Raw genomic sequence first — 27,110 nt, 5'->3', positions numbered from 1 at the left:
ATTATATTCAAAGGATGGCCAGATTCGGAGATTCCCAAATATTCGGTGGACAGCTTCGTCATTTCACTGAGTCGTCGATTAGGGTTTCAGCCTTTTGGGCCTATAAATACCAAGTCTAAAAGCTTCAGATTTCAAGCGGAGATTCCATGGTTCTCTTTTCTCATCAGTCTCCTTCTCCAGGTCTTTTTTGCTCTTGTATCCTATAGTCGTCTTGGTTTGTGTCCGTTTTCAAAATGTTTTTGTTGTTGTGTTGGTTTTGAGAACTTGTTAGATTTGATTTGATAGAGAAAAGCCAATTTGCAGAGCAAAGGCGTCTAATTAATGGCGCAAATTGCATTGAAGGTTGGCAATAACTAACCATGAAGCGACTCTCCGTGCCTTCCAAATCTCTTAATTTTGAGTTTGGCCTCGAACAAGTCGCTATATTTCTTCCTTCCCGTCTCTCTCCCTCTTTTTCTTTTTGTTATAGTTTCAGGATCTGTCGAAACCTCTGTTCTTCAGATCTAAAATTCCTCTGAACTCCGATGTTGCGGGGAAGTGACGGTTTTCTCATGTATAAATTTGTTGGGTTTTCGTTTTTCTGATTGTTATTCTCTTTAATTATAGAGTAAGATGGAAAAGGATGAGATCAACACGAAAATAACTATGTAACATTAGTTTGTTCATTCGTGTGGATATGAGAACTTACGGAACTCCAGATTTCCTGTTCAAAAAAAAAAAGGTAACTCTAGATTAGATTAATTTATTTTCAAATTTGATTGGTGATTTTAATGAAGATGCGATCGATGATGGGGCTGGAAAGAATAGGAATGCAAAAAAATTACTGATTTAGCTGGAACTATCAGAAAGAAACAATGCACGTCTGAAGAAACAATGGAAGCAATAATAAAAATTATTCGGGGTGGGAAGTTTGATGAGATAGTGAAGGACATTACTAGTCAATTTGATGGATTATGGCATGGGTGTCGAACAAAAGAAAAAAAAAAAAAAAACCGAAAATTCCATTTTGCTTGCTGTAGAGTTTAAAGATATGATTTGGAGAAGAGGAGATATAATTTGATCATTTGGGTCAAGTATACAATGAGAATCTAGGCATTAGAAATTGCGAGTGAATACAAATGAACTCATGATAGTGATGATACACAGATACAGAGGATTGATATTCCTCAAAATTTTTAGAGGGCAGTTTATCAGAAATAGGATTAAAAACAGAGATTAGATAGGGGTACTTTCATCCTTGCTTCTCACACAACCGCTTAGCTAAAACAAAGTTTTGGCTTAAAATCCAATCAATCCTTTGAGTATATGACTCAAGGAGATGACCATGGTCGTTATCTAGCACGTAGACAGCTCTGGCTTCCCATTCGTACCGCCTTACATGGTGGTTTCTGTTGAAGTAATTTTTGCAATGGTCATTCGTCGGTTGTTGTTGACGTTGGGTAGGCCGTAGGCCATCTCTTGGAGGTCCTCTGGTCTACATTCTTAGGAACTAGGTAGGACTGATTCGTGCAGTTGCTCAGCGGCCAGCGCTAGTGTTGGCTTCGAAGATTATGGATTGCTGGGTTCCATTGTTGGTGCTGGGATTGCTAAAAGCCTACAAGTTGGTATTGGGCCTAGGATTTTGTAATTGGCCTTCGGCTTTTATCTATGAGTTTTATACTTAAATGGATGGAGGGCATGTGGAATCTTCTTCTCAATGGAGATGTCATAGGTTTTTTTTTTTTTTTTTTTGATACGAAAAGACTATATATTAAAGATGGAAGCCTCTCTGGCATCCCAAGTTTACAACATCGAACATTAAGGCTCTTGAAGCCTCCATAGGAACTCTATGTGTCCACACATGTCCACTAGTACAATTGTGGCCTAAATTAGCTATAGCATCCGCTACAAAGTTTGCTTCCCGGAAGATATGTCAAAATGAACTTGAGTTGAAACTTGTAGCAATGGCTTGGATATCTTGAATAATTTTGAGTAAGCGCCAGGGTGGGTGTATAACTTTATTGACAGCATCAATGACAATTTTGGAGTCGCCCTCAACTTCAACTCTGTTGTGTCCTCGTTCTAAGGCACAAACGAGTCCGTTACGTAGAGCAATTGCTTCTGCTAAAGGGACTGTAGTAGTACCAACTTGTTCAGTGGCAGCTATCAGTGGCCTTCCATGAGCATCACGTATAACAAAACCACCACCAGCGGAGGTTCCATTTACTGATCCATCAAAGTTGAGTTTAACTGCACAAGCCGAGGGAATTGTCCCCCTAATGGTGGTTTGGTTGTTTTGGGAAAAAACTCTCTCTGCTTGTCCCTCTGTAGCTCTGACATTACCCATAGTCGCAGCAGAAGCTGCTACCACAGATTGTGGGTTTGGGTTTGCATTTCTAAACACTTTATCATTCCTGGCTTTCCAGATTTTCCAACAGGAGGTGATTATTTTTGCAAAGAGGCTACTATTAAACGGTTGAGAAAGGAACAAATCATGGAAGACTTTGATATATCCCTCATTCCAGTTCAAAGTTGCAGGCATACCTGACAACCTCCATACTTCTGCTGCAAAACTGCAATAGCCAAAAAGATGATCTGCAGTTTCATTGTCAGCATTACACATAGGGCAAGAATTATCATCTATCATTCTAAATTTAGAGAGTCTATCTCTTGTTTTCAATCTTCCTCTTAGCAATAGCCAACCAAAGAGTTTGATTTTTGGCTGGATATCCAGTTTCCATAATTTGCTGATAAGAGCAATTTGATTGTGCTTTTCTTGTGTATTAAGTTGCAACCAAGTGGCTGATTTGATAGTAAAGAGACCATTGGAAGATGGTCCCCAAATGAAGTCATCTTCCTGCTCAGTTGTAGGAATAGGAATACTTGTAATCTTATTAATAATGTTATGATCAAAAAAGAGAGAGAGCTTACCCTTATTCCAGGCCTTGTCTTGTATATAGTTGTCAACAGTTTCATCCCAATTGATTAGGTGCCTTTTGTCTTCTGCAACATAAATGTGCAAGGGGTGATCAAACACCCAATTAAATATCCAGAATTGGATTGATTTTCCATTGCCTAAGATCCATCTCATGCCTTTAAGAATGAGGTCTCGTGCATCCAGTACTCCTTTCCAGGCAAGAGAGTTTGACTGCTTCTTCCTGACCTGAAAAAAAGAGGCATTCTTTAGATACTTTTTTCTCATTATTTGAGACCACCAGTTATCTTGTTCGTTAATTATTTTCCAGGCCAATTTGGCTATAGCTGCATTGTTGAAGAAAGCAGAGGGCCTTATACCTAGACCCCCCATTGACTTGGGTTGGCAAACCTGCTTCCAAGCAATCGGGGGGCATTTCATGTCCGATCCCCATAAAAAGGACCTAGCCTGCTTGTCAATACTATTAGTTATCTTCTTGGAGCATTTAAAACATGACATAGCATGGTTTGGCATCCCAGCTAGATTTGATTTAATTAAAGTGAGTCTACCTGCTCTTGAGAGAGTTCCCTTCTTCCAACCTACAAGCTTGTTGGAGATTCTTAATAAAAGTTCATTAGGTTTTTCCAAAAAATGACATTATGTATACCAAGATATTTGCCGATTGTAGCTTTTTGGTTTATGTTAAGGATATTAACTATTTCATTCCTTAATCTATTCTGGACATTCTTAGAAAAATAAAGTGAGGATTTGTTAAAATTGATTTTCTGACCTGAGGCTTCAATGAACTTGGTAATGACATTTGAGATGTTTCTCGCTCCTTTCTTCGTTGCTTTGGCAAACACTAGACAGTCATCGGCAAACATTAAATTTGAGATTCTGAAACCAAGAGGAGAGGAGAGTAGTCCAACCTGGGATTTATGGCTCGTAGCCAGATGATTCAAATGTCGGATTAAGGGTTCAATTGCTAAAATAAACAAGTAAGGAGAAAGTGGATCTCCTTGTCTGATGCCTCTTGTTGGCTTGAACCAACCTGTAGGCTTCCCATTAATTAGCAAAGAAAAAGAGGCTGAGGTAATACAGTTCATGATCATGTTGATCCAATTGTCATGGAAGCCAAACCTCCTAAGGCAACTGGATAAATATTCCCAGCTAATAAGGTCATAGGCCTTTTCCAGATCCAGCTTTGCAGCTAATGCTCCTATTCGGCCCTTCTTTTTTTGGAAATCTGAGAAGATTTCATGAGCAATCAAAATGTTATCATGAATTGATATGCCTGGTGCAAAGGCTCCTTGGTTCTTGGAGATGCATTTCTCTAGCAAAGGCCTTAACCGTTTTATCAAAATTTTTGTCATAATCTGTCACGCCCCGAATTTTGAATAATCAATTCAAATCCGAAACATGAATAATAACAATTACAAATAACGTCCTGAATTTTTTTCTCACAACCAACCACACTTCACACCTCTCAATATTACAATAAACCAAATCCTCAAATTATTTATTACAGCACACTCTCACCAAATCAAATTGTAAGGCTCAAATGAGTTTAACTCACCTCACTATTACAATTGCTGTAAATCTATGACAAATACTCTAACCCGTACGATTACCGCCCTGATTCTCCTGACCTGCAGGATTTCCCGCTACACAATTTGAATAGTGTACCGGGATTGCAACAACACCAAAACCCGGTAAGCTTTTTGCAAAGCTCGTGAGTAAATAAGAATGAACGGTTGATTTATTAAATCATAATTCTTTTAACTCAAGCAAAACAACCAACCATCACAACAACCACAAAGCAATCCACAATCCCCAAAATCAGTCACTAAAATCACCACTCTAAATCACCAAAGATTTATACGGGATCTAAACTCACATCTTTCTTCTCAAAACCCCGAAAGCGTATTTATACAAATACGGTGACTGACAGACTAGAGCTCTAACTGAATCGTAGCCCATCACCTGGCCTAGGTTGTGGCATCCGACATGATTGTCAATATCGTAGTTCATCAACATAGGTTAGAACATCCGATACACATACTCAACTTAGCCCATCACCCAATAAGGGTTGGGGCATCTCTTACACTCGACCAATCGTAGCCCATCATCCACCTATTATTAGAGCATCCGATTCCCCCATACTGGTCACTATGTTGACCCTAAACTCAACCAATCGTAGCCCATCATCCACCTAGTATTAGAGCATCCGATTCCCCCATACTGGTCACTATGTTGACCCTAAACTCAACCAATCGTAGCCCATCATCCACCTAGTATTAGAGCATCCGATTCCCCCATACTGGTCACTATGTTGACCCTAAAACCAAAATCGAGTACAATAATATTCTTTCACGCAATAGGATCAATAATTCCATGATATGTACTATTATTGTGTATATATGTACTCAAAATACAACTCCAAAAATCACCAATCCACACTCAATCATATCATCACTCAATACCACGTCATCCATAGATTTCCAATATAATTTCACCAATCACTATTATCATAAATGAATATGGTAAATTCATGTTTTCGATTTCACATCAATTAAATCATTATAAAATCACACATCTCCATGTCACACCATTCCATATATAATCACGTAAATATATATATACGTAATCACCCACTCAGGAATAACCACTAATACTAACTATAGTTCACACAAGAAAATCATGAAATTCATTTGTATAGTTAAAATCATTTTACTTACCTATGGACCGTAGTTGATCAAGTCCATATGTTTTTAAAACAAATATTTATTCCATAAATATTTTCACACAATTACGATAAAATAAAGTAATTAAAAGCATTCGGTTCGTAATATGAACCACGTGAGGTTTACTCACCTCCAATTCCCGCTGCGTCTTCTAAAAGCCAAATATCAATCTGAATCGTCCGCCAAATAAATCAATCGATCACCTAATCCAACAAGATCCTAACTTAGCCAACAACTCACAAACATACTTATACGATGATCCAACGGTCGGATCGAAATTAAATGATGATCCAACGGTCGGATCCTCACGGATCGCCTTTAGGATCGCCCTCCAAAAATCATCACGAAGATCCAACGGTCGGATCTTCCTGAATCGTCCTTACTAACATCTTCACAAATTTATACGAAAATCCGACGGACGGATTCTCACGAATCGCCTCCCTAAACACTGTTTTGCATTTATACGAAGATCCAACGGTCGGATCTTCGCCCATGACCACACAAAGCCACTGGGACAGTCATAAGATCATCATATCCAAATTTGAAGTAAAACCGACGGTCAGATCTTCGCAGATCGTAAACCGAAATTAATGCTTAAAAAACGAAACCCTAGCATGCATCAACTTTCTCCAAAATGACATTATAATATATCCAGACGACCGTATCGATGCGTAGATCATCACCTAGATAATAAAAACTCAAAATATGGTCGAATACGCCGCCACAAGCGGCGGTCAGTGGGCGGTCAACGGCGGTCAACGCGGTGGTCAACCACCTCCGATGCAAAAGTCGTCAACTACAAACTTGTTCAAAATGACGAGTTGAACCACTTTCATAACTAGCATGAAGTCTGAAAACGAAAGGAAGTGGTCGGAAATTACCTAGAACAGTCGAGGTGGCCGGAAAATTTCCAGAATCCGGCGAGAAACTGCAGAAAACGGCGAGCTCCAATTAGACGTAAAAACTTCAATTTAAGGATTCGATTCCTTCTGAAGAGTTGTTAAGAAACTCAAGAAGAACTCACTGGTTCAAGAATCACAGAAAAATATGGTTTGTAGCTCGAGATATACCGATCGAAAGCTTCGGTGGTCGGAAAAATTCCAGAATTTTGCAGAATCCGGCAAGGCTCGATTTCGACGTCAAAACTTCAATTTAAGGCTTCGATTCCTTCTGAAGAGTTATTCAGAACTCCAAGATGAGTTCACCAGTTCAAGAATCACCCAAAACGATGGTCCAAAGCTAGAAATATCAAGATTAATACCTCGGTTTAGATTTTGATCGGGTCTGGCTCCCAGCCGCCACCACGAGTAGCGCCGCTGTGCAAGGACACTTCTGAGGGCTTCAGGAGGTTGAGGCGAGATCGTGGGAGGAGTTTGTCAAGGAATGATGACCGGTAGCTTGAGATATCAAGCTTGGAACAAAAGGAGGTTAAACCGGCCTCCTGCTCCACCGCTGTGTACGGCTCACGAGACGACGAAAAGTTACCACTGACGGCTGCGCAAGGAAGAGGCGAAGGCGTAGGACGTGGTCCGGCATCGTTTGGTGGTCTGTGGTGCTAGAGAGAGATTGGAGAAACCGTGCTCTGTTTCCGGATGGGTTTCGGACGAGGGAGTGAGTGAGTGAGTGAGAGAGAGAGAGAGAGAGAGAGAGAGAGAGAGAGAGAGAGAGAGAATTTGTCTGATTCATCTAATTAATCAGACGTGCATGATGATTAAAACAATAACAGCAGCATGAATCAAGGAACACCATACCTTTTATCAAAGGTGTTTGCCACCACTTTGATTAAAAAAAAGAACCGGTTATTACATAATCTTATAGGAAACATTACAAAGGCTTATAGGTCTAAAGTCTGTGACTTTTTCGGGGTTCCCCACTTTAGGGATGAGTGCAATGTTAGTATGATTCAGGAGATCTAGAGGAAGGTTAGTTGCGAAGAAATCTTTAACTAGGGGAATAATGGTGTCTTTTACCTCAGGCCAGCAGTTTTGATAAAACGCTGCATGTAGTCCATTAGGTCCAGGAGCTTTATATGGTCCTATGGATATGACCGCATTAAGGATTTCCTCATCTGTTACCTGTTTCAGAAGCAATAAATTATCTTCATTAGTGATACAGGGATTGATAATAGAGATAAAATTATTTATGGAATTGGCACTAGGTGTATGATCAGCAGAGAAATGTTTCTTGAAGTCTCGGACTAGCATCTCAGCTATTCCCCGGTTTGTAGTAACCCAGGTTCCCTCATTATTTTTGAGTTTCATAATATAGTTATTCCTTTTCCTTATATTAGTCTGCATTTGGAAAAATTTGGTGTTCCTGTCGCCAAGTTGCAGCCAATTCGCTCTTGATTTTTGTAGCTAGAACAGTTCCTCATCTTTATAACATTGTGTTAATTGCTTTCGTAATTCCTGATCTTGTTCCTGCAAATAAGTAGAATCAGGTGAGAGCATCAACTGTTGCTGAACAATGTAGTTTTGTTCATTGAGGTTTTCTATTTTTTTAAAGAGATTACCATAAACATTTTTATTCCAAACCTTTGCCTAGGCAATGAACTGATTACAAATAGTAAGGAAATTGAGGAGAGAGTTTTCCTCAACCCTTTGCTGCCAAATGTTTTGTACCATTGGTTTAAACCCTCTGTGCGAAAGCCACATTGCTTCAAATTTGAACCCCCTACCAACCTGCTTTTCTTTTTGTTTCAGGGTGAGGCAGATAGGTCCATGATCAGAGCCAATAATTGGCAAATTTTCAAGGCGTAAGTCTGGCAAGTCATTTAGTAAGTTGGCATTAGCACAAGCCCTGTCTAATCTTTCAAAGATAAGGGTATCATCAGTGTGTTTGTTAGTCCAAGTATAAGGTAAACCAGAAGCATTAATAGAGAAAAGACTCTCCCTGTTTAAGAAATGAATGAAGTTAAGCATATAATTTGTTACCACTTGGTTACCACCAAGTTTTTCGCTCATATTGGCAATAATGTTGAAGTCTCCAATTAGGAGCCATTTATTATTGCGGGGAGGATTTAACTTAGAGATTTCATCCCAAAGTTGGGCCTGTTTCTCTTTTTGAGGGTAGGCATAGATAAAAGTAGTATACCAAAAATCATTTGTAATAAGGTCAGTAATAATGCAGTGGATAAATCTCTTATGGGGTTGAATTATGTCTACTTTAACCATTCTGGACTTCCAGAATAGGGCCATGCCACCACATTGACCAATTGCAGAGACATTATAAACACCATCATAAGGTAACTTCTTCAATTTATTTAAGGTTTGATCAGATGATCTAGTATCCATGATAAACAAAACATCTGGATCAACAGAAGAAGCATAAAAAAGGGTCTGTGCTACAAAACCTGACCAAGCACTACCGCTACTATTCCAACTAAGAAACTTCATGGTTTCTGGATCTTCAGAGAAGAGGCGCTGTCCTCCTCATTTTCAGCATCAGCAACAGCCATGTTCTGGTCATCCTTTATGTCTCTAGTCCTCTTCCTTGAGCCTGAGCTCATTCCAGGGCTGTCAGTGTTAACAACCATGGCCCTCCGTCCATTGATCATTTGCACCTCAAACTCATTCACGCTATCATCTCCCTCTTCAAACCCAGAGGCCCTAGCATCATTGAAATTCTCAAACACCTCCTCACTTGAGGATGAACTCTTGGTACTCTTCCCAGTGTTCTTGTTCACTTGTTGGTTGAAAAAACTTGTAGTGTCCTTGTCATTGATCACAATAGTTCCCTTTCCTTTAGCAGCATCCCTAAAACTTATTCCTGGTTTAACCAGAGCCCTCTTCGATTCCAGCACAGCCTTGCCTTTCCTAGCACAGACCCTCTCCATTTCCTTCACTTTCTCATTGCCACTGTTCTCAGTCGCAACAGCTTTTGTGGTGGTGTGACCTTTTCTCCTAACATGAGTCCAACCAGGAGACGGAGGATTCATAGGTTAGCATGTGGATCTTAAGCCTTTTAGTATTTTCTTGCGATGTTTTTGTGCTTGTATATTTTGAGCTTTACAGATACAAAGATGAGGTTATTTTTTGACAGCTTCACAAAGGTGAGTTGCTATGTGTATGCTCATTGAATTATTAACAAATTGACATTTCTTTAAATTAAAAAAATTAGAGGTCAAAATTTTACTATTGATGAATAGTTTCTAATCCTACTTACTTTGTAGTGGGACTGTGGGAGCATTTCTCTAATACTATACCCCTCTGATTCTCGTCGAACTATTAATGAATTAACATTTCTTCTAAAAAAATAAAGACCAAATTTATATCTTTTAACCACTTTTTATGAATTGTCCGTAATACTTATCAAAGAAAGTGTAGAGCATTTCTCTGATATTATGATCCCCTTTATCTTGGGATGCTTCCTTTCTATGGATAAATCAGGGCCGGTCCTGAGAATTCAGAGACCTTTTGTGAAAATTTGACCGAGGCCTTTTGTTCATTGCATAATGACTTATAAAAAATAAAAAAAATGAATGGGTATAATAAAATAAATGTAATGACAATTATTCTGAAACAACTAATCAAGATAACTAAGAAAGTTTCAAATAATGTTAAACACGGAAAGTTTCAAAAAATCAGGGACACTGAAAAGTTAAAAAAAAAAAAAAGGGAAGGAAAAAGAAGAAAAGAAGATTAAAAAAGAAAAAGAGAAAACAAAAAAAATCATGGACAACAAAAGTAAAGAAAAGGAAGAAAAAAGAAGATTAAAAAACGAAGTTGGGGCCTCAAACCCGTGACAAGGAAATGAAGAACCACGCGAGCCTTTGCCAGCCTACCAATTGAACTACAGAAGCTTTTGTGTACATGGAGGCAACTAAATTTATTATTTTCACTTACACCTATATATATTCGAAACTCGAAGTCGGAGGCCTCCGAAAATCGGAGGCCTTGTGCGGCAGCACTACCTGCACACCTTCAAGGCCGCCCCTGGATAAAGTTGTTTGTATATATGATGGTATAGAAATAAATTTATAGTGCAGCTCTATGTTGCCTTCAAAGTGTTGTTTGTAGTTGCTACTAGAACCATATAATTTTGGCATGCAAACCCCCCTAGTGCCTCTATGTCATGTTTCAAGAAATTAGCAAGCATATCCAAATTTTATCAAGCAGTACATTTTAATAGTATTAATGGTTCTATTCAAACTCTGTAGATGATCATGACCTCTATCGTTTAACAACAAGGTGTTGTTTCCAATCTAATTTAATCACATTTGAAAGGAACTTAATTTCGTTGCGGATGTTGCACACTCATGTAGTTGTTTTAGTTTGGGACAAGTGTTAGGTCCATAATTACTTAGTAATTATTCCCCTAATCTTGTGCTTTTGCTTAACCTTTGTGTTCATTTATATATATTTATTATGTTTTCCTTATCATGTTAGGAAATGATGGAGAAGCATGGAAAAACACTAAAAAACTAACCTTAGCACATTTTCCTACTCCGGTTAGGAGAAAGTGAGCTAGACAAGGAAGGAGGGGCGGCAACACGACTAAACGAACTTCAAATAAGTTGAAACCCATTCTTAACATCTTAAGGATCATTTTGTATGAAGGGTGCAAGAGATATTTCGGAGTAGAAGACCTTCAAACAATCAGTCCAAGTTTCTGACAAAAAGACGAAACTGCAAAACCGGACCTGTACGGATTTGGGCAGCATTTTCGACCAAACCACGGTGAATTAAGCTCTGAAATTTTATCAGAATAATCTGCACTCATGGTGGAACATTTGGTATGAAGAAGTCAAAGGCCAATTCAGAAGCCTTGGCAGAGATCTAAGTGAAGAAAGAAAGGAGAAGAAAGTGCTCAAACGGACGAAAATGAAGTCAACGGAGGTCAACGATGAATTCCAGACATTTCCGACCAAGTTAGCCGACCAAAAATACGTGTGGAGGACAAGGAAGAACTGACTAGGGCTACAGAATTTAGGTGGAAAGACTTTAGGTCTAGGTTATTTTGAAATTCAAAATGTGAATGATGACAAGTGATCTCATTCTTACACCTTACACCTTTGTCTCCCATTTAACACCTTGTTTCCTTACACAAAGACCCTTCTACCCTTACTTTTTCTCTTCTACCAAAATATCTGTGGGATTTCTAGGTCATTTCTATGTGGAGTTAAAGACTAGATCCACATTTTGTGCTTACACATTTGTCTATCATATCTAGCCCTTCATTTCATTTGATCTCCACCCTCCATTCATCACTTTTGGCCTATAAAAACACCCTCCCCTCATTTGGACGTTTTTCATCTTCTCTTCTCACATCTCTTCACACAATTCTCTTAGTTTCCTTGCATTAGCTTACAGTTTCTTAGCTTTGTGTAGAGATAGGTGTATAGCTTCTTGGGTTCTTGGTTTTTCCTTACCAAAACCGAAGTATCTATACACTTTTGATCAATCACAACTCTAGTTTCATATATCCAAGCCTTGTTCATCATAGTTCTAAGAGACTTGTGGAATTGTATTGTGTTTTTGGTTCCTTTCTCTTATTAGAAACCAAAAATACCAAACTATGAAGCATTTCTCACTTTCTTTTGCATCTTGGAGGGTAGAAAGTGTTCTTAGAGGTACGGTTTGGTTCTTTTTGGAACCAAACCCATGGGTATTCCTTTCTTTCTATACTGTTTTCTCTCTTTACTTGATGCTTTACAAGTTTATGGGTTTAATTTATGTAACTATAGGTTGTGAGTAGAATAAATTTGGGGCTAGGGTTTAGCCCTAGCCAAACTAATGTATAAAACAATGTGATACCATGTTTTTGATGAATAGGCATGTTTTGAATTCTTTAGCTACTTTACTTTAATGCTTTCTTAGATGTGTTTTTGGATTTGTCACCTAGAAGCATGCTGTAGGAATTAATGAAATCGGAAACTTAAGCTTGACAATCTTTTGTAACCGAGAAGCGTGTGTAGCTAATAGGATGGTGGTCTAACTTATTCTTAAGGAAAGAACTAGATTGCTTGGGTTTCTTACCTTAAAATTAATGCTTGGTTTCGTGAGTTTAAGAGTCGAGAGGCCTTAAGCTTGCGGCATCAAAGCCCTCTTATGTTTTAGCGAATGTAAATGGGACTAAGGTTACGTAATCTAGCTTTGCTTTAGTGACATGGTTAGGTTGCATAATTAGTTGGTAGCTTGGTTTCTCTAGCGAAAACTGAGGGGGAATTTATCAAAGCATGTTGTTATTTGAAATTGGGTTACATTATATGCATGAGGGAGGCTAGGTGCAAAAACCTATGCTCCTATTTATCTCATTGATCAAAGTCTTTATTTTTTATTAGCTTAGTTTATTTTTGTGCAAATTATTTTACTTTATAAATAATTAAAACCAACCAACCCGTTCACTACCATAATTGTTAATAACATCCTTGCAATCTTTAGCTTCCAAAGGGCTAAGGTTGTGAACTTAGAAAAAGTTAGATTGCATGTTTTTCTAGGCTTTCTTGCGGAAATCTAGCTAGGTTTTAGTTTCCCCCAATCCTTCGGGTACGATACTCTTCACTTCCCTATATTAAAACTTGGCCTCAAATGCTTGGGAGTAAGTAACATCACACACAACTTTGCACATATTTTCATACTCGTGATACACCCAACAAGTTTTTGGCGCCATTGCCGGGGATTGAGGTAAAACTCAATCCCTAGCTAATAGGTTACCGTGGGACTAGAGAATCCGTGCAGCTTATCTTTACTTTGTTTTGCTAGTTTTGTGGTAGTTTTCATATTTTTGAATTTGTTTAAGTACTTTGGGTAAGTAATTAGTGAATTGTGGTAAGAGAGACTAAATTGAGCATGTCAAATAAAAAAAAAAAAAATAAATAAATATATAGTCTTGCCTATTTACTATTTGCTTATTACTTATTGCAAGTTCACCTTTTAGTATGTTGAAATTGGTTGTTGAAAGTAAAAAGTTGTAATTGCGGTAAAATTGGACGAATTGGAGCATATTGTACTTGTGAAAGTTAGTCTTAACTAGTCATTCTTTTTACTTAAAACTTGTGCCAATTTTGCTTTTTGCTTGTAAGTTTAAAATTTCTTTGAATTTATCAAAGCATGTTGTTATTAGAAAATGGGTTATATAATATGCATGAGGGAGGCTAGGTGCAAAACCTATACTCCTATTTATCTCATTGATCAAAGTCTCTATTTTATTTTGTTTGCTTAGTTTATTTTTGTGCAACTTATTTTACTTTATAGAAATTAAAATCAACAAAGCCAATTCACCACTTTACCATTGTAAATATCATTATTGATAGTTTTGGCTTCCAAAGGGCCGAGACTATTAATTTGTAAAAAGATAGACTCGCATGTGTTTTCTAGGTTTTATTTTCGCAGTAATCTAGTTTAGGGTAAAGTTACTCAATCCCTTGGGTACAATACTCTTACTTTTCCCTTTTACTAAAACTTGACCTCCTAATCTTGGGAGTAGGTATCATCACACAAATTTACACATATTTTCATACTCGTGATGTTTCCAACAAATACCTATGCCAAAAGATTCACAAAATCAAGCCCAACAACAATGTCAGCTATGACAAAGTCAAATTTGGAACCATATGGTCAGAAAATACCGCAATAGATTTCGGGGTTCGATTTCTTCAATGCTTCGATTCTCTTTCCTTGTTTTGATTCGTGCTATGCTATTTGGAGGGATTGCTAAATGTTGGAAGAGTTTCATAGCTCAACCTATCTCGTCGCCGGAGGTGCTGGAAATAGGAGTTCCAGACGGGTCGGCCCTTGCGAGCTGTCGAGTTGATTTTTACTTCGATTCGCCGTCGTGATCGACTCTCGGTGAGTCGTGGCCTGTTGGTTAAGTAGCCTAGCTAACACTGTGGAGGTCATGAGTACAAATTTCACTAACATCAGGGGTGGGGTGTTACACTGTCATCTAGAATTAAAAATAAAAAATAAAAAATAAAAATAAAAAATAAAAAAAGGGGCCCATAAATTGAATGGGCATTCCAAGGCGTCCCAAACTACGTTAGTGCGGAGGCTTGGGATGGCCAGACTCCGAAGAACCCGTCGGGTCTCCGCGTTCAAGTCAGATTTGAACCAGGTTTAGCTGAGAGAGTCTTCTACTAGGGATATCCGACAAAAATGGAAAGTCTCCCCTTTATCACTTGATATTTATAGTAATTTTCACTCTTGAAATTGCAACTTCTTCATACGAGATCCGATTCTTGCGTGTTGCATGTTCACGAATTTGGTTTTACGTCCTCTACAACTTTCATGGAGGAAGTTTTCTAAAAAACTGAGCCAAACAAAAAGTCAACTTTTGGTCCCCTAAATGATTGAAAAGAAGGTAAAAAAAAAGATTCATAATTATTTACTGTCCGAATGATCAGTAAACGGGTAATTCTGGGTATAGGGTGTAACATCGAAGGTATGACACACACGTCAGACCCAAACACCAACAAGTCCCATCAAACAAAGGCGGCACCATACGCGTCGCCAGACGGAGAGATTTTTTTTTTTTTGAACCCCTAGCGCTCCCTTCTCGTTTTTAGGAAGCAGTTGTTTTAGGAGTACCTCTTGTAAAGTTTTTTTTCATCGAAAAAGAAAATAAGGAAAGAGTTCACTAACAATGTCATCAGGTTGAAATAAAAACATTTTTTTTATTATTCCTTCTTTTTCTGAGACCAAGTAAGAAAAAGGTTGAAGGAAGGCCATATCAGGTTCAGAAAAATGATGGTTTATTAGTATAGGGGTGAAACTAGGGTCAAATGCCGTCCTGTCTTATTTATCAATAAAGGGGGAACAAAGATTGTTGTGATTAACAATATCGATGGTTTTTTTTTAGCTGTAAGTGGGTAGACTAAAGCCAAGAGCAGCAGAAGCACTTGCTTTGTTGCACAGGTTAAAGTTTGCAGTTCATGTCGGATTCATTAAGTTGGAAATTGAGGGAGATGCCCTTACTGTTATTAATACTCTTCATGACAGTTCAGAGGATTTGAGTGAGGAGGGGAATGTGCTAGGAGAAGCTAAAGAGGTTATGAGGCAGCTAAATCAATATAGCTGGGGTAATGTTCGGCAGGATTGCAATAGGGTGGCGCACAAGATTGCAAGGGAAGCTCTTCAACTTGGTGAACCTATGCCCTGTCTACAATCTGGGCCTTCATGGCTTCATAGTAGTGTTGAAATGGATGTATCTCATCATTAGTGGTTGTGGATGTGGTACTCTATCCGAGTCCCTTTGGGAAAGGTTTTAATGAGACCACTAGATATCCATTTTCGTTGTAAGTTCGTTGTTTTAATGAATTGCATCTTTGATAGGGATGGCAATGGGGCGGGTTGGGGATGGGGATCACAATACCATCCCCATCCCCGGGGTCATTCTCCATCCCCATCCCCACCCCAATCCCCAATAAAAATATATTGGGGATTCCCCATCCCCATCCCCACTAGGGACTAAGCCTTCAAACCCGCCCCAAATCCCCAATAAGAATTTAATAAATAAAATAAATTTGTTCTCATATTGCATTTTTTAAAATCAAAATCTACAATAAATAAAATTAAAACATGATTAAATTCATAAAACTTATGATAGTGAGTGTAAAAGTCAAAACACCATTAAAGTAAAAGTGTAGCCATTAAAGTAAAGTAGTAAATGTATATATTTGTGATTTATATTATAAAAAATAAATTAATATATATATAAATTAAATATATGTATATATTATTAAGACGGGTTTGGAGATGGGGATCACAATATCATCCCCGCCCCATCTCCAATCTTAGATAGTGGGGATTGGGGATCCCCATATCCATTCCCCATTTGTCCCCAAATTCTCCCCATATTAGGGGCGGGTATCCAATAAAGCTCAAAAATGTATTCAATGGCTAGTAAATAAAAAAGAAGAGAACATTATACATATATTGAAAGATGAGTTTACTGTTTTTACTGTTCATCAAAGGGTAGAAAAGGCGATTTTGCCCTTACTGTTCGTGGAGAATATCAAGCTGGTCTTCTATAAACCGTGAATGAAGACAACGCCTTGATTTGGTAGTGGATTCGGGAACCTTCGCAAAAACAAAGAAAAGAATCACCGACTGAAATAGAGAGTGAGAGAGAGAGAGAGAGAGAGAGAGAGAGAGAGAGAGAGAGTTCTGCTGTGGTTCTTCGTCTCGCTTAGATTGATAGTGAGGGAGGTTGTTGATCGGCATAGACAGGTCTCAATTTTCGTTTGTTTCCAGCTTGGAGGCATAAAAGGTAACTGCTTGATGTTAATTTTTGGGTCAATTTTGTTGGGTACTGTTTTTTGGGATTATTCGATTAAGGGTTTTGTGTAAAATTTCATCAGCATGAGCTTTGTTTCTCAGATTGTATCGGAATTGCAAAGCTCTGATTTTTGGTGTGGGTGGAGGCTTTTAATTAGGTGTGTTCTTCGTTCTTTCCTTTGTTAAAGGATCACCGAATTTCATATTTCTGTTATGAGGAATTTATTTTTCTTTTTTTTCTGGATTGATTGATTGATTGGGAATTGGGTTCCTTAATTTCTTTGCGAAAAATTCGTCTTTTTTTTTGGATGGATTGATTGATTGGGAATTGGGTTTTCAGTGTCCATCGCTAGGGTGGAGTTTGCCATTGGAGGCTTAATCGTGGACACCAAGGTGTTCTATTGGCCAAGAAAGGTCTTTTGCTATGGATTTCCAGTATTTGTGTAGATTTGGATCCTTCTCAGCTTTGCTGATTAAAATTTTTCGGTGAAGGATTGGATTTAGGTTTATGTTTTGGTGAATAGATATTTGGTTCTTTGGCCTTTTCTTTCTCTAAATTTTCCTAAACGATTTGTATTGATATTTTTGCAGTGTGCTTAGCTTTGCTGATTGAAGAAGATGAATGGGAAAATGAGCTCTTCTTCAGCTTCAGAAGGTATTCTAATTGGGAAGTTTGTTGCTTCCTTCTGTTTCAAGCTTTTACTGATATCTTAGAATTTATTGGGTGTGAATGCTTTAGTAATTGCATTATTATTGCTTCCTCTATGTACTTGATCGATTTGAGATTCTTAATGGCAGGTCCCTCTATGTATTTTGGTTTGAGATAACATGACTATTCACTTCTGCTTCCTTCTAATTGGTTTGAGATAACATGTCTAATCACTTCTGCTTCCTTTTAATTGGTTTGAGATAATGCAGTGAGTCATTTAGCTGGTATTCCTTGAGCTGCAACTTTTGAATTGTCATAAACATTAATTGGAGGAATTGGTTTGGGTTTGTTTTCGGGTGTTATTTAATGAAAGCCAATTAAGAAACCAGCCTTATGACAAATTTAGATCGACTATTTTTGTATCTTGCATTATTTACTATACAACTAAGTTAAGGCAATTAAGTCTTCTGAATTTTGATCAAATACGACTAAATGGATCAAATATATTTAAAATTTTGATATATTTGTTAGTTTATGATCATTACAGAACCCCCAAGATATTGTTTTCTTTGTTTTTTCAATATAACAGTATGTGTTCTCTAACGGAAAGTACATATAACTTTTAGTTACTAATATTCAGAACTGAGAAACTTAGTCTTTTATTACTGCCGATTCAAAATTTAATGTAGTAACAGCAATATGCAGACTATTTAAAACTATTGACTATGAGCATATTTATAAACTTGCCAAATGTTTATGATAAAATTCTTTTCTATGATGAATTCAATCTATAATGTGGACAATCATTTACTTTTTTAAGGTGTTAGCCTATTTTGAAACTGCATTATAATGCATATTCACTTACTATATGTCTAAAAGTGTTCTGTATCAGTTTATCACTATTATATGCCAAATGAGTTCATTGCTGTTTTCTTTTTTATATTTAGTTTATGCATAACTAACTGATAAATTTACTGTTTGTATTATCAGCTATACTTGAACCATTGAATCAACTTTTGTCATCAGAGGTGATCAACTTGGTAATTCTCTTGCCTTTTCAATTCGTATGTGAACTGATTATTTAGAGCGGCACTGTTCCTAGCACTGTGCAATAAATGACGATTTTGCCCTTCATTTTTGGTGATTTACAGCCTACCACTGTAATCCAGAAATGACGATTTTACCCTCATTTTAATGTTTTTTTACCACTCTGCCATTGACCTGGGTATGCTAGATTCTTCCATCGGTTTCTTCTTCCAAATGATGAGGAGAGAGTAACTCCACCGCTCGGTCCATTTAGAATGCTGTTCATATGAATTCGGAAGGTGCAGACTCTTCTTCTTTATTTCTTCGATGCTCTCCGGTAGCATTTGAGGTAAAGCTTCTGTCTTGGCTTCTTCTTCATCTACTTACAATCGCAAATGAACTCACTTTGATTAACTTGGACCTCCACTCCCAAAGTTGATTTCAATTATGAATTTTTGTGAACTCACAGAGAGTTCAGACCTAGAGAATAGCTTGGAGAACATCAAGTGCCAGTTTGCTTCCGGTTTCCGTTGGAGCTTGCTCCAGGGCCCACTCCTCAAGCGATCCAAGACTGTAAGCTCCTTTTTCCTTCATTTTCATCTTTAGTGATTTTACTATTCAATTTTGGCTTTTGATTCTCGCATATATGGTTGTTGATTGTCATACACAAAGTTAGAGAGACAGACAGAGAGCTGGTCTCAGAGAGAGAAGACCACTGGTTTGATGGTAGAAACTTTAGTAATGAACAAAAACATAGTGTTGTAGTTTTGGGTAGTTTCAGGAGAAATTAGTGTGGTTTGAAATAATAGGGAGGTGAAGAGAGACTTTGGAAAGAGATCTCAAGGAACTACAACTTTTGGAAATGGTGAAATCTATTCGTCTTTTTAGGTCATGTCATTCAACCATAAAGTGAGTTGTTCACAAGATTTTCATAAAAGTTACAAGTAATAGCCAAGGTAAACTGTGGGATTGTCTTAGATGCAGTAAGTAAAGAAGATAGCAAGGGGAATTCTCCCCTTAAAAGAGGTCTGTCAAGTTTAATCAATGTGACTTCTTCATTCTTAGGTGGGAGGATACCCTTCCCTTGATAAGCCTTAGAAAACACTAAGCTAATGATGGAGTGTTATCTCAAAGAGATTCAATTGATTGTATGTACTAATATCTTTGCTTTACCTAGCGGCTTAAGAGAATATTAACACTTTTTAATAGTTATCCATTCATTAATTATTTATGATGTTCATCTTGCAGGTACAAACAAAGACTCTAAGCAACAGATTAGCCACTTTATTTTCAGGTATACCTTCATTTTGCTTCAAGATGAGCTCCTGTTTTTCAAGTTGCGTATCTATCAATATTTTGCATGTTTTTGCAAACATAGTAATCAGAGAGTATGATTGAGGAAAGTATTTTAGATTTAGGGTTTATTGTCAGGTACAGTTGCTCCATTGTTGTTACAGTTTATCTTAATATGGTTATTCCTAAGGAAGCTGAAATTATATACCCATAACACAAGCTTCTCTCTAACCACTTCGTATCCTTGATTTGTTTTCCAGGGAGAGGAGACTAGAGTTGTTTGCAAACTGGAGAGCTAAGGGTGGTGTTTTCTTGATTGGCTACTCCATTTTCAAAAACTTATCCCTTGGACCCTGTAAGTTAATTTTTTGCTAAATCCCTATATTATGGGATACGTATTGAAGGGGTGGGGATTTGGAGTGCAGACAAAGAGAAGAGGTTTCATTGTTAAGAATCGTAAGCAATTGTTTCTTTGCTGGTTTGCAAGTTCACAAGTTTGGAGCTGGGTTTGAGCCAATTTTTTTTTTTATACCAATATGTTTGTAGTTATTTTTTTTATTTTTTTATTTTATACCAATTTGTTTGTGGTTAATTATTATAAAATTTGAAGGTGTTTTGCTGTTTAGAAAGTCAACTCAGATATTGCTCTACATAGAGCTTCAAATTAGTTATCCAGCTTTGTTAACTAAAATTGATAATTGATTGTTTGTTCCTGTAATGCTCAAGTTGTTTTTTGGTTCCACAATCAACTTTCTCATTCATATAGCTTACTTTAAGAGTTGTCATGGATCCTTAATAGCATGTACCATCAGAATGTAAGTGCTCTGAGACATTGGAGAATAAAATAGTCAAAGCAATGTCTATCGCTGAGAATGATCTTTTTTAACTTTGATCTTTTTGTCTGTTTCTTTGAGTTTGATCTTTTTCTTCATTTTTTAATTGCTGCGTTTATCTGCTTTGTTTTCTTTTTCTATCTTGATTTTCAAATTATCTTCAGAATGAATGAATGCATCCATTTTTTTTCCAAGTTCATAAGTACATATATTTCTTTATAATGTTTTCAATACATATATGTAGGGGGCAATATATTGGTCTCGAATAGTTCATTGATTTCAAGAACATATCAAAAATGAAATTGCATAGAAATAGGTTCAAAGGTGGCTGATTTGTTGATACTTTTTAACGTAAGTACACGGTGTTTGATACGCAGAATAATTGATATTCAGTTGTTAATTTTTTTTTTTTTTTTTACCCTCCCCTGTAAAGGAGGCTGATAGTTATTATTGAAAAGGTCAAGATCAGTAGATAAACAATGAAACAGAAACATTTGATACTTTGTATACTTTATATCTAATGTTTGTGAATGCGGTACCTTGGCCTTTTACGTTCGATGGCTAGAGGGTGCTATTTTCTTGGTGAGTGGTTTGTTCTTTCCTATTTTTTGATTTTTTTGAGTGGATTCCACTTATGGTAATGTACTGCTTCATCTCATACCCTCGCTTTATAATTTTGTAGTAGCAATCGAAGAAGACAATGCTCTAGCTCTTGCTATAATTCCCTATTAGATTGAGAAAAATTTGTCAAACATGCCATTGTGGAATTTAATGATCAACCATTTTACCTTCCATGGACTAAGATTGGTAAAACTTTAAAATGGCGATAATACACTAAACCTCAGGAGAGATCCAAGATTTTGATCAATTTTTGAAGGAAGCTTTAGCTTTGTTTCAAAAGAAGTGGCTGCTAAATTTTAGTTATCTAAAATTCTGCTCTTGATTGAGTTTTTTCTTTCAAAATTTTGTGTATTAGTATATTAACATGTGAATGAAAATAATTTGACTTTAAGTTTCAATTTGAATGGAGATCTAACTAATGATGTCCCGTCACTAAGGTCTACTTTAGCTTAATCAAAACTTCTAATTCATTGATAATACTAAATCCCGCGGCAAAGCGCGGATAACATTTCTAGTATATAATTAAGGGCGGGTATCAAATGAAGCTCAAAAATGTATTCAATGGCTAGTAAATAAAAAAGAAGAGAACATATATGGTAAATGCTCCCAGCAACCAAAAGAAACGTTATTTATAACTAGAGATTGATAACATCGAGATCATCAAAATTGCCATAATGATTATTCTATTACACCACACCAGACAAGCTACGGAAGAACAAAGTAGACTCGTACAAGATACCATTCAGAAGAACAAAACACCGAAACACCAGCTACTCCTACCTTCTTATCTAATGACATACGCCACCAACACAAGAAACAACTGTATCTACAACCAACCAAAGTTCACTCATTACACAGAAGGTCTAATCAACTGGATGTTTTAAACAAGATGCAAGTACAAAAATTACCATCCCAATTAATTGTGCGAGAAGAGACTTGTTGAATTGTGAGTCTGCACTCACAGTCCCACATTTCTATCAAAGATCCAACTGAAGGGTATGGCAGGTCCTTGCTTGGCCCTTGCTTGAGCTCTGTCCTCTAGTCTTCTAATTCTTGGGGCTAACCCACACAGATACTCTTGAGCCTTGCGACCCTCACCTGAAAGTCCAGTCAGGTCCTGCACCTTCCACCTGCCCACCAAGAACTCCAATATATCTGCATAGTCCTTGGCTGTATAGACACCAAGACGCTGTGCAACAGCTGAGAAGTGCTCAAAAAGTTTGTCATCACGGCCATCATACATCAAGTGAGCTGGCATAGCGATCTTCTTCTTCATCATGTCAGCAAAAGACGTGACAGTTCCATCGGGATCAATCTCAAAGAGCTTTTCCACAATCTTAGTATATGCAGTCTCATGGCGCTTTTCATCTGAGGCTATTGTGCCACATATTTGAGCCAACTTCAAATCCCCATACTCCTTGGCATGCCTGGCAGTATTTCCATGAGAAATGAAGGTAGCCCTCTCCTGGAATGATGTATAAATGAACCCAAGGTAAGGACTGTTCTCCGTACGCGGATCCTACATAAACGAAAGAGATCGAAGTTCAAACAGCAGTATTATCATGGTATGTTGAAGCAATAAACAGACTACATATCAACCAATCACCAAATTTCAGGCAATATTTAAAATTCCTTTTGCTACAACTGTTCAAACACTCCATGTCTCTTTCTTCCTTTATAAGTATCTAATGATGATTTTGAAACGGGGAAAAGGTAGAATACCGAATCAGTAAAGAAAGACACGAAATGATGAGCACAAATGTAAAAGATTTTCAGTCCATCCCTCAATCAGTGTTTGCGCATCTGTATCTATAAAAGTTTTGTGTGTGCATGTGTAAAGAAGAGCCCAATATATACAATTTGTTCAGATTCTGCAAACTTAAAAGAAGATCATAAACAAGAAGATTTGATATATGAAAAGTATCTCACCATTCCAGACCCAATCAAATACTGAATCGTCTTTTCAATTTGCCTCATGTCTACTCGGCCAGAGAGGTAGAGATACTTATTGAGAAGGTCACCGTGCCTGTTCTCTTCAGCTGTCCATGCCCTTGTCCAAACTGCCCAAGGAGTTGGGCTTGCACCTGTTTCATCCCGAACTCCGTCCAAGGTATTAAGCATTGTTTGATAAGTTGGAAGGGCTTCTTCAGTAATCATATCTCCGACCAAAACAACAAAGTATTCATCTGGAATCTCCTTTGCCCTCTCCCGTAGTTCCTTAACTTGTTCCTCAAATCCATCAGATGCAGGATCTGGCAAAAAATCCTGGGGTTGCCAGCACTTTTCAACTGGCTTTAGGTGAACTAAGATGTTCTCCTCAGCCCAACCCTCAATGGATTTGAAGATCTCAATCTTTTGAGGTGGCATGGAATGGGTTACTTGAACATGCACCTCCCGAGGAGGCGTAAAAGGCTTCTTCAGATTCTCAACCTCCCTGCATTGAACAGAACATTAACAAATTTAGCACTTGTGTTCATATAAATAGGCCAGCAGCAATACTTATACACAGCTTAAGATGAAATTATATAATCTTGATGTGAATCTGATTACTACATTCCATTTATATTGAAAGCAAAAGGACCATGGAGAAGGGACTAGAGGGTTGTATTATAACTTGAAGCAGTTGATCTGACAATACAGTTCACATGTAAATCTAAATGCCACTTAATTTGTCCCCTGACTGAGATTCATTAGGAATCGGTTATACAGTTATACTATACCTTCACTTAAAAGGGTAGAAATATAATGATAATTTGCTGAGGGTTGTAGGTCTTAAAAGATCACCAAAAGAAAAAGGGCCATTTATTTCAAAAACTCCAGAAAGAAAGGAATATGCACGCCCTAAACTGAACTAAGCGATTCCTCTGGTGAGAATTTTAGAACTAATGACAAAATTTGGGTTAACTTGTCAGAGGAACATCGACAATGGCAGATATGCATACTTAACTTTGTGAAAAGCTGAAAAACAAAATGTAGCATGTATAAGGCATCCCAACACCTGGCAAACAGCCAGACATGTATTCAATGACTCACGAAATATCCCAAACAGACTATATCCAACTAATCTCCTAACATATTGTCATATACTCATGCTAAGTCTCCACATGTAATGGCCAAATTAACAAAAAATCAAAGATATTTAAACAAACTTCGTATGTTAAGCAATCAACGGCAAATACTATTAAGCTACAGAGATAAACATTCTACATTTCATTTTCCTAAGAAGTTAATGCATGTACGACAAACAGGATGGAAAATCCATTAACAACCAAAAGACAAAAAACTTAGTAGACTGCTAGTATACTTCTTTGACTGTTGATGGTTTATCATCACCCAAATCAAAATGAGAAGAAAACAAAAAGTATATCCAAAGTCAAAAGTATATTCTTCCTAGTTGGCATGCTGAGTATTGTTATCTCCGTCTCTTCAATGTTGCATTATTTTCTCTAAATAGATATAGATATTCTCAACATGTTCTATTTATTCACACACATAGGTGGAAAATACTAGCACAATCCCAAACAAAAAGATACAACTAGCAAACTGCAGTCTCTCACAAGATACTTTCACTAAAGGCATACATTTTTCAAAAGCCGACTCAGCAACTTTGCCCATGGACATTTGTACAGAATTTAAAAATGACACCGAAGAGGTTAACTGAACTGGAATATACTTGTAAGGCAAATACAGTCTCCACGTTACAATCAGAATAAAGAATACAACTCATACAATCCATAAAGCTTAGACAAATCACTTGAGTACTTGAGAAATTTTAAACCCCAGCCCAGAAATCAAAAGATAAAATTCAGAGGACAAACTTGTTCAGCATACATAAGACAGCGAACCAATAACACATTTGGACAATCCATGAATCAAACATTAACTGGAAAATACAAAGATTAATAAATAAATAAGAAAAATAACATGAAAAAGCCGGAGATGAGCCAATGCCATCATCCAGTTACATTTGAAATCATGTCATGACAGAAAGAGGAGAACAAATAGCAAACAATTTTTTAATGAGTAAAAAGTTATAAAACTAAATAACTCCAAGCTTGGGCATTTATGTACACAGCCATCTATCAAGTATCTTCGATAATGCCGACAACAACATTAACCGACGGTCATAAAAACCCAACAGATGGACACTCATGCAGCCATTCAATAAAGCATGTAACAACAAAATGCCAACAGATGGACATTCACGCAGAACGACAATAAATTTTGTTTGAGGATGCAGAGTTTTCAGTATAAAATCCACAAATACAGTAGAACATTAAATTTGACGAGAGACAAATAGGAACAAAGCAGAAATTTGATGCATAAAATGGAAAACCATTGAAGAAACATCTGTCCATAACATTACAATGACGACATGCAATCCTGGAATCGAAATTGAATTAACCGAACAAGAAGACATAAGTAGCGATCTTGGATTGCAGTTCCACGAGTGAAAACAGCTATACACAACTTAAATTTCAAACGCGTTGTAATCAGATTAGGAGCATGAGAAAACCAGCACATTAAGACCAACCTTGAAAATCACGAAACACATAGAGTCAGAAGACACAAATTACAGTAAAAAATAGAGGATACCCACATTTTCTCCATGAAAAATAGCACGGGGGCAACAAGTAAGAGATGAGAAATGAAGCAAGTTAAGGCGGAGATTACAAGAAATGAGAAGGACCCAGATCCAAAAGCAGCTCAAGATCCATATATGAGTGTGAGGAAGAAATGAAGAATTGAAAGGAAAAAGACTGACTTGGCGCCAGAGCGGAGAGTGGAGGCCATCGAGAACTTGGGAGATCTGAGGCTGGCCATCTGGGGAAGAGCAAACCTGGGGGATTGAATAGTGAAGGCGTTGAGTTTGAGAGCCATTGTTTCCTTCCTTGCTTCCTTGGTCTCTTCTCTGGAGGGTTTCGATGTTTTGAGTCAGTTGAGCCTCCCTTTCAGTTTCCTCCACACAACAAAAGAAGAGAGACAACTGTACCCAAAATATTTTGTAACAGAGACACACAGAACGGAGGAGATGCTGAAGTATTTATGAGGCTAATATTACGTGGTATAAATATGTCTACGGCAGATACAACTACCCTTACTATTCTCCTAAATTACATGATTACCCTTATATATATATATATTGCCGCTCTAAGAGATTTTTTTCTTTTGTCATTTTAAGGGATTGCTTATTATACCAATTTTTCGGTCATGTATTAGGATCTCGACCATTTAGTTTTTAAGTCTCTATGAGTATATCACTTATGGAAAATTTCAGCCAAATTGATAATCGTTAAGGTATTGAATTAGATCAAATCAATAGACGAACTGAATCTGTCCAGTATCATTTGGTTTAGTGGCACTAGTCTCTACTTTGTAAGTGTGAGGTTGTGAGCTCGACTCACGAAAGACAAATTGTTGTAATTTGAGTTTGTTGATGTAATAAAAAAAATTAATGAACAGTTATTTCCGACTGGGTCATCACAATCGGGATACCAAGCCTTTGGCTAGGTGATTGGGCTGGGTGATTGGTTACGATTTTGTTAGAGCTCTAGTCTGTCTGTCATTGTATGTTATGGGGGTAACACGTGGGTGTAGACACAAGAAATTTAATGAAAGTAAAATTCATTAAATAAATCTGTCAATCTTTGAAATTTTGACTAAACAAGCTTAGTTGGCACATGGGTCCTACAAAAGGTACACGTGGCTCATACGTCACCAAAATTATATGAGCTTCGAGGATGACACATGTCAAAACACGAGTGATCCATCGATTGAATGATGCAGAAGCATCAATTGTGGAAGCGTCAATTTATCGATGATTGATTGTTGCTC

At 37.4% G+C, this 27,110-nt stretch overlaps 1 protein-coding gene, 2 long non-coding RNA genes and 1 other non-coding gene across 16 annotated transcripts; 2 read left to right on the top strand and 2 right to left on the bottom strand.

The window, feature by feature from the left end:
- The first annotated feature begins 302 nt into the window (after nt 1-302).
- LOC133713265 (small nucleolar RNA snoR86) lies at nt 303-427 on the top strand. The gene has a single exon (XR_009847931.1). It is a non-coding gene; the product is annotated as a small nucleolar RNA snoR86 (small nucleolar RNA).
- A 16,088-nt stretch (nt 428-16,515) lies between these two features.
- LOC133707819 (uncharacterized) lies at nt 16,516-20,316 on the top strand. 13 transcript variants are annotated; one of them, XR_009845299.1, is made up of 9 exons: nt 16,516-16,845; nt 16,956-17,011; nt 17,194-17,357; nt 17,445-17,508; nt 18,493-18,542; nt 18,654-18,877; nt 18,998-19,101; nt 19,777-19,822; nt 20,082-20,316. It is a non-coding gene; the product is annotated as an uncharacterized LOC133707819 (long non-coding RNA). The 13 variants fall into 13 exon arrangements; XR_009845300.1 differs by having other exon boundaries at nt 16,517-16,845; nt 16,937-17,011; nt 17,194-17,288; XR_009845301.1 differs by having other exon boundaries at nt 16,520-16,845; nt 17,194-17,246.
- On the bottom strand, nt 17,848-18,865 carry LOC133707820 (uncharacterized). Its single transcript, XR_009845310.1, has 2 exons — nt 18,724-18,865; nt 17,848-18,538 (listed from the first exon to the last, which is right to left on the bottom strand). It is a non-coding gene; the product is annotated as an uncharacterized LOC133707820 (long non-coding RNA).
- Nucleotides 20,317-21,884: 1,568 nt separating the features above from the next.
- On the bottom strand, nt 21,885-26,307 carry LOC133709291 (stearoyl-[acyl-carrier-protein] 9-desaturase, chloroplastic). The gene is made up of 3 exons (XM_062134975.1): nt 26,041-26,307; nt 23,205-23,709; nt 21,885-22,794 (listed from the first exon to the last, which is right to left on the bottom strand). Exons 1-3 carry the CDS (start codon nt 26,154-26,156, stop codon nt 22,234-22,236), a joined length of 1,182 nt encoding a protein of 393 aa, XP_061990959.1. The 5' UTR covers nt 26,157-26,307; the 3' UTR covers nt 21,885-22,233.
- Between the last annotated feature and the right edge of the window lie 803 nt (nt 26,308-27,110).

Source organism: Rosa rugosa, chromosome 5 (assembly GCF_958449725.1).
Source record: "Rosa rugosa chromosome 5, drRosRugo1.1, whole genome shotgun sequence".
NCBI classification, from domain to species: domain Eukaryota; kingdom Viridiplantae; phylum Streptophyta; class Magnoliopsida; order Rosales; family Rosaceae; genus Rosa; species Rosa rugosa.
Note: the sequence above shows the minus strand (reverse complement) of the source record. Positions and strands in the feature narration are given on the sequence as shown.

What these genes read in the sequence shown, in the direction of transcription:
- LOC133709291 (XM_062134975.1), bottom strand. Translation starts at nt 26,156, where the DNA reads ATGGCTCTCAAACTCAACGCCTTCACTATTCAATCCCCCAGGTTTGCT. An exon ending in ACTCTCCGCTCTGGCGCCAA is followed by an intron (nt 23,710 to 26,040) that starts GTCAGTCTTTTT and finishes TGTTCAATGCAG; the next exon opens with GGAGGTTGAGAATCTGAAGA. An exon ending in ATTTGATTGGGTCTGGAATG is followed by an intron (nt 22,795 to 23,204) that starts GTGAGATACTTT and finishes TCGTTTATGTAG; the next exon opens with GATCCGCGTACGGAGAACAG.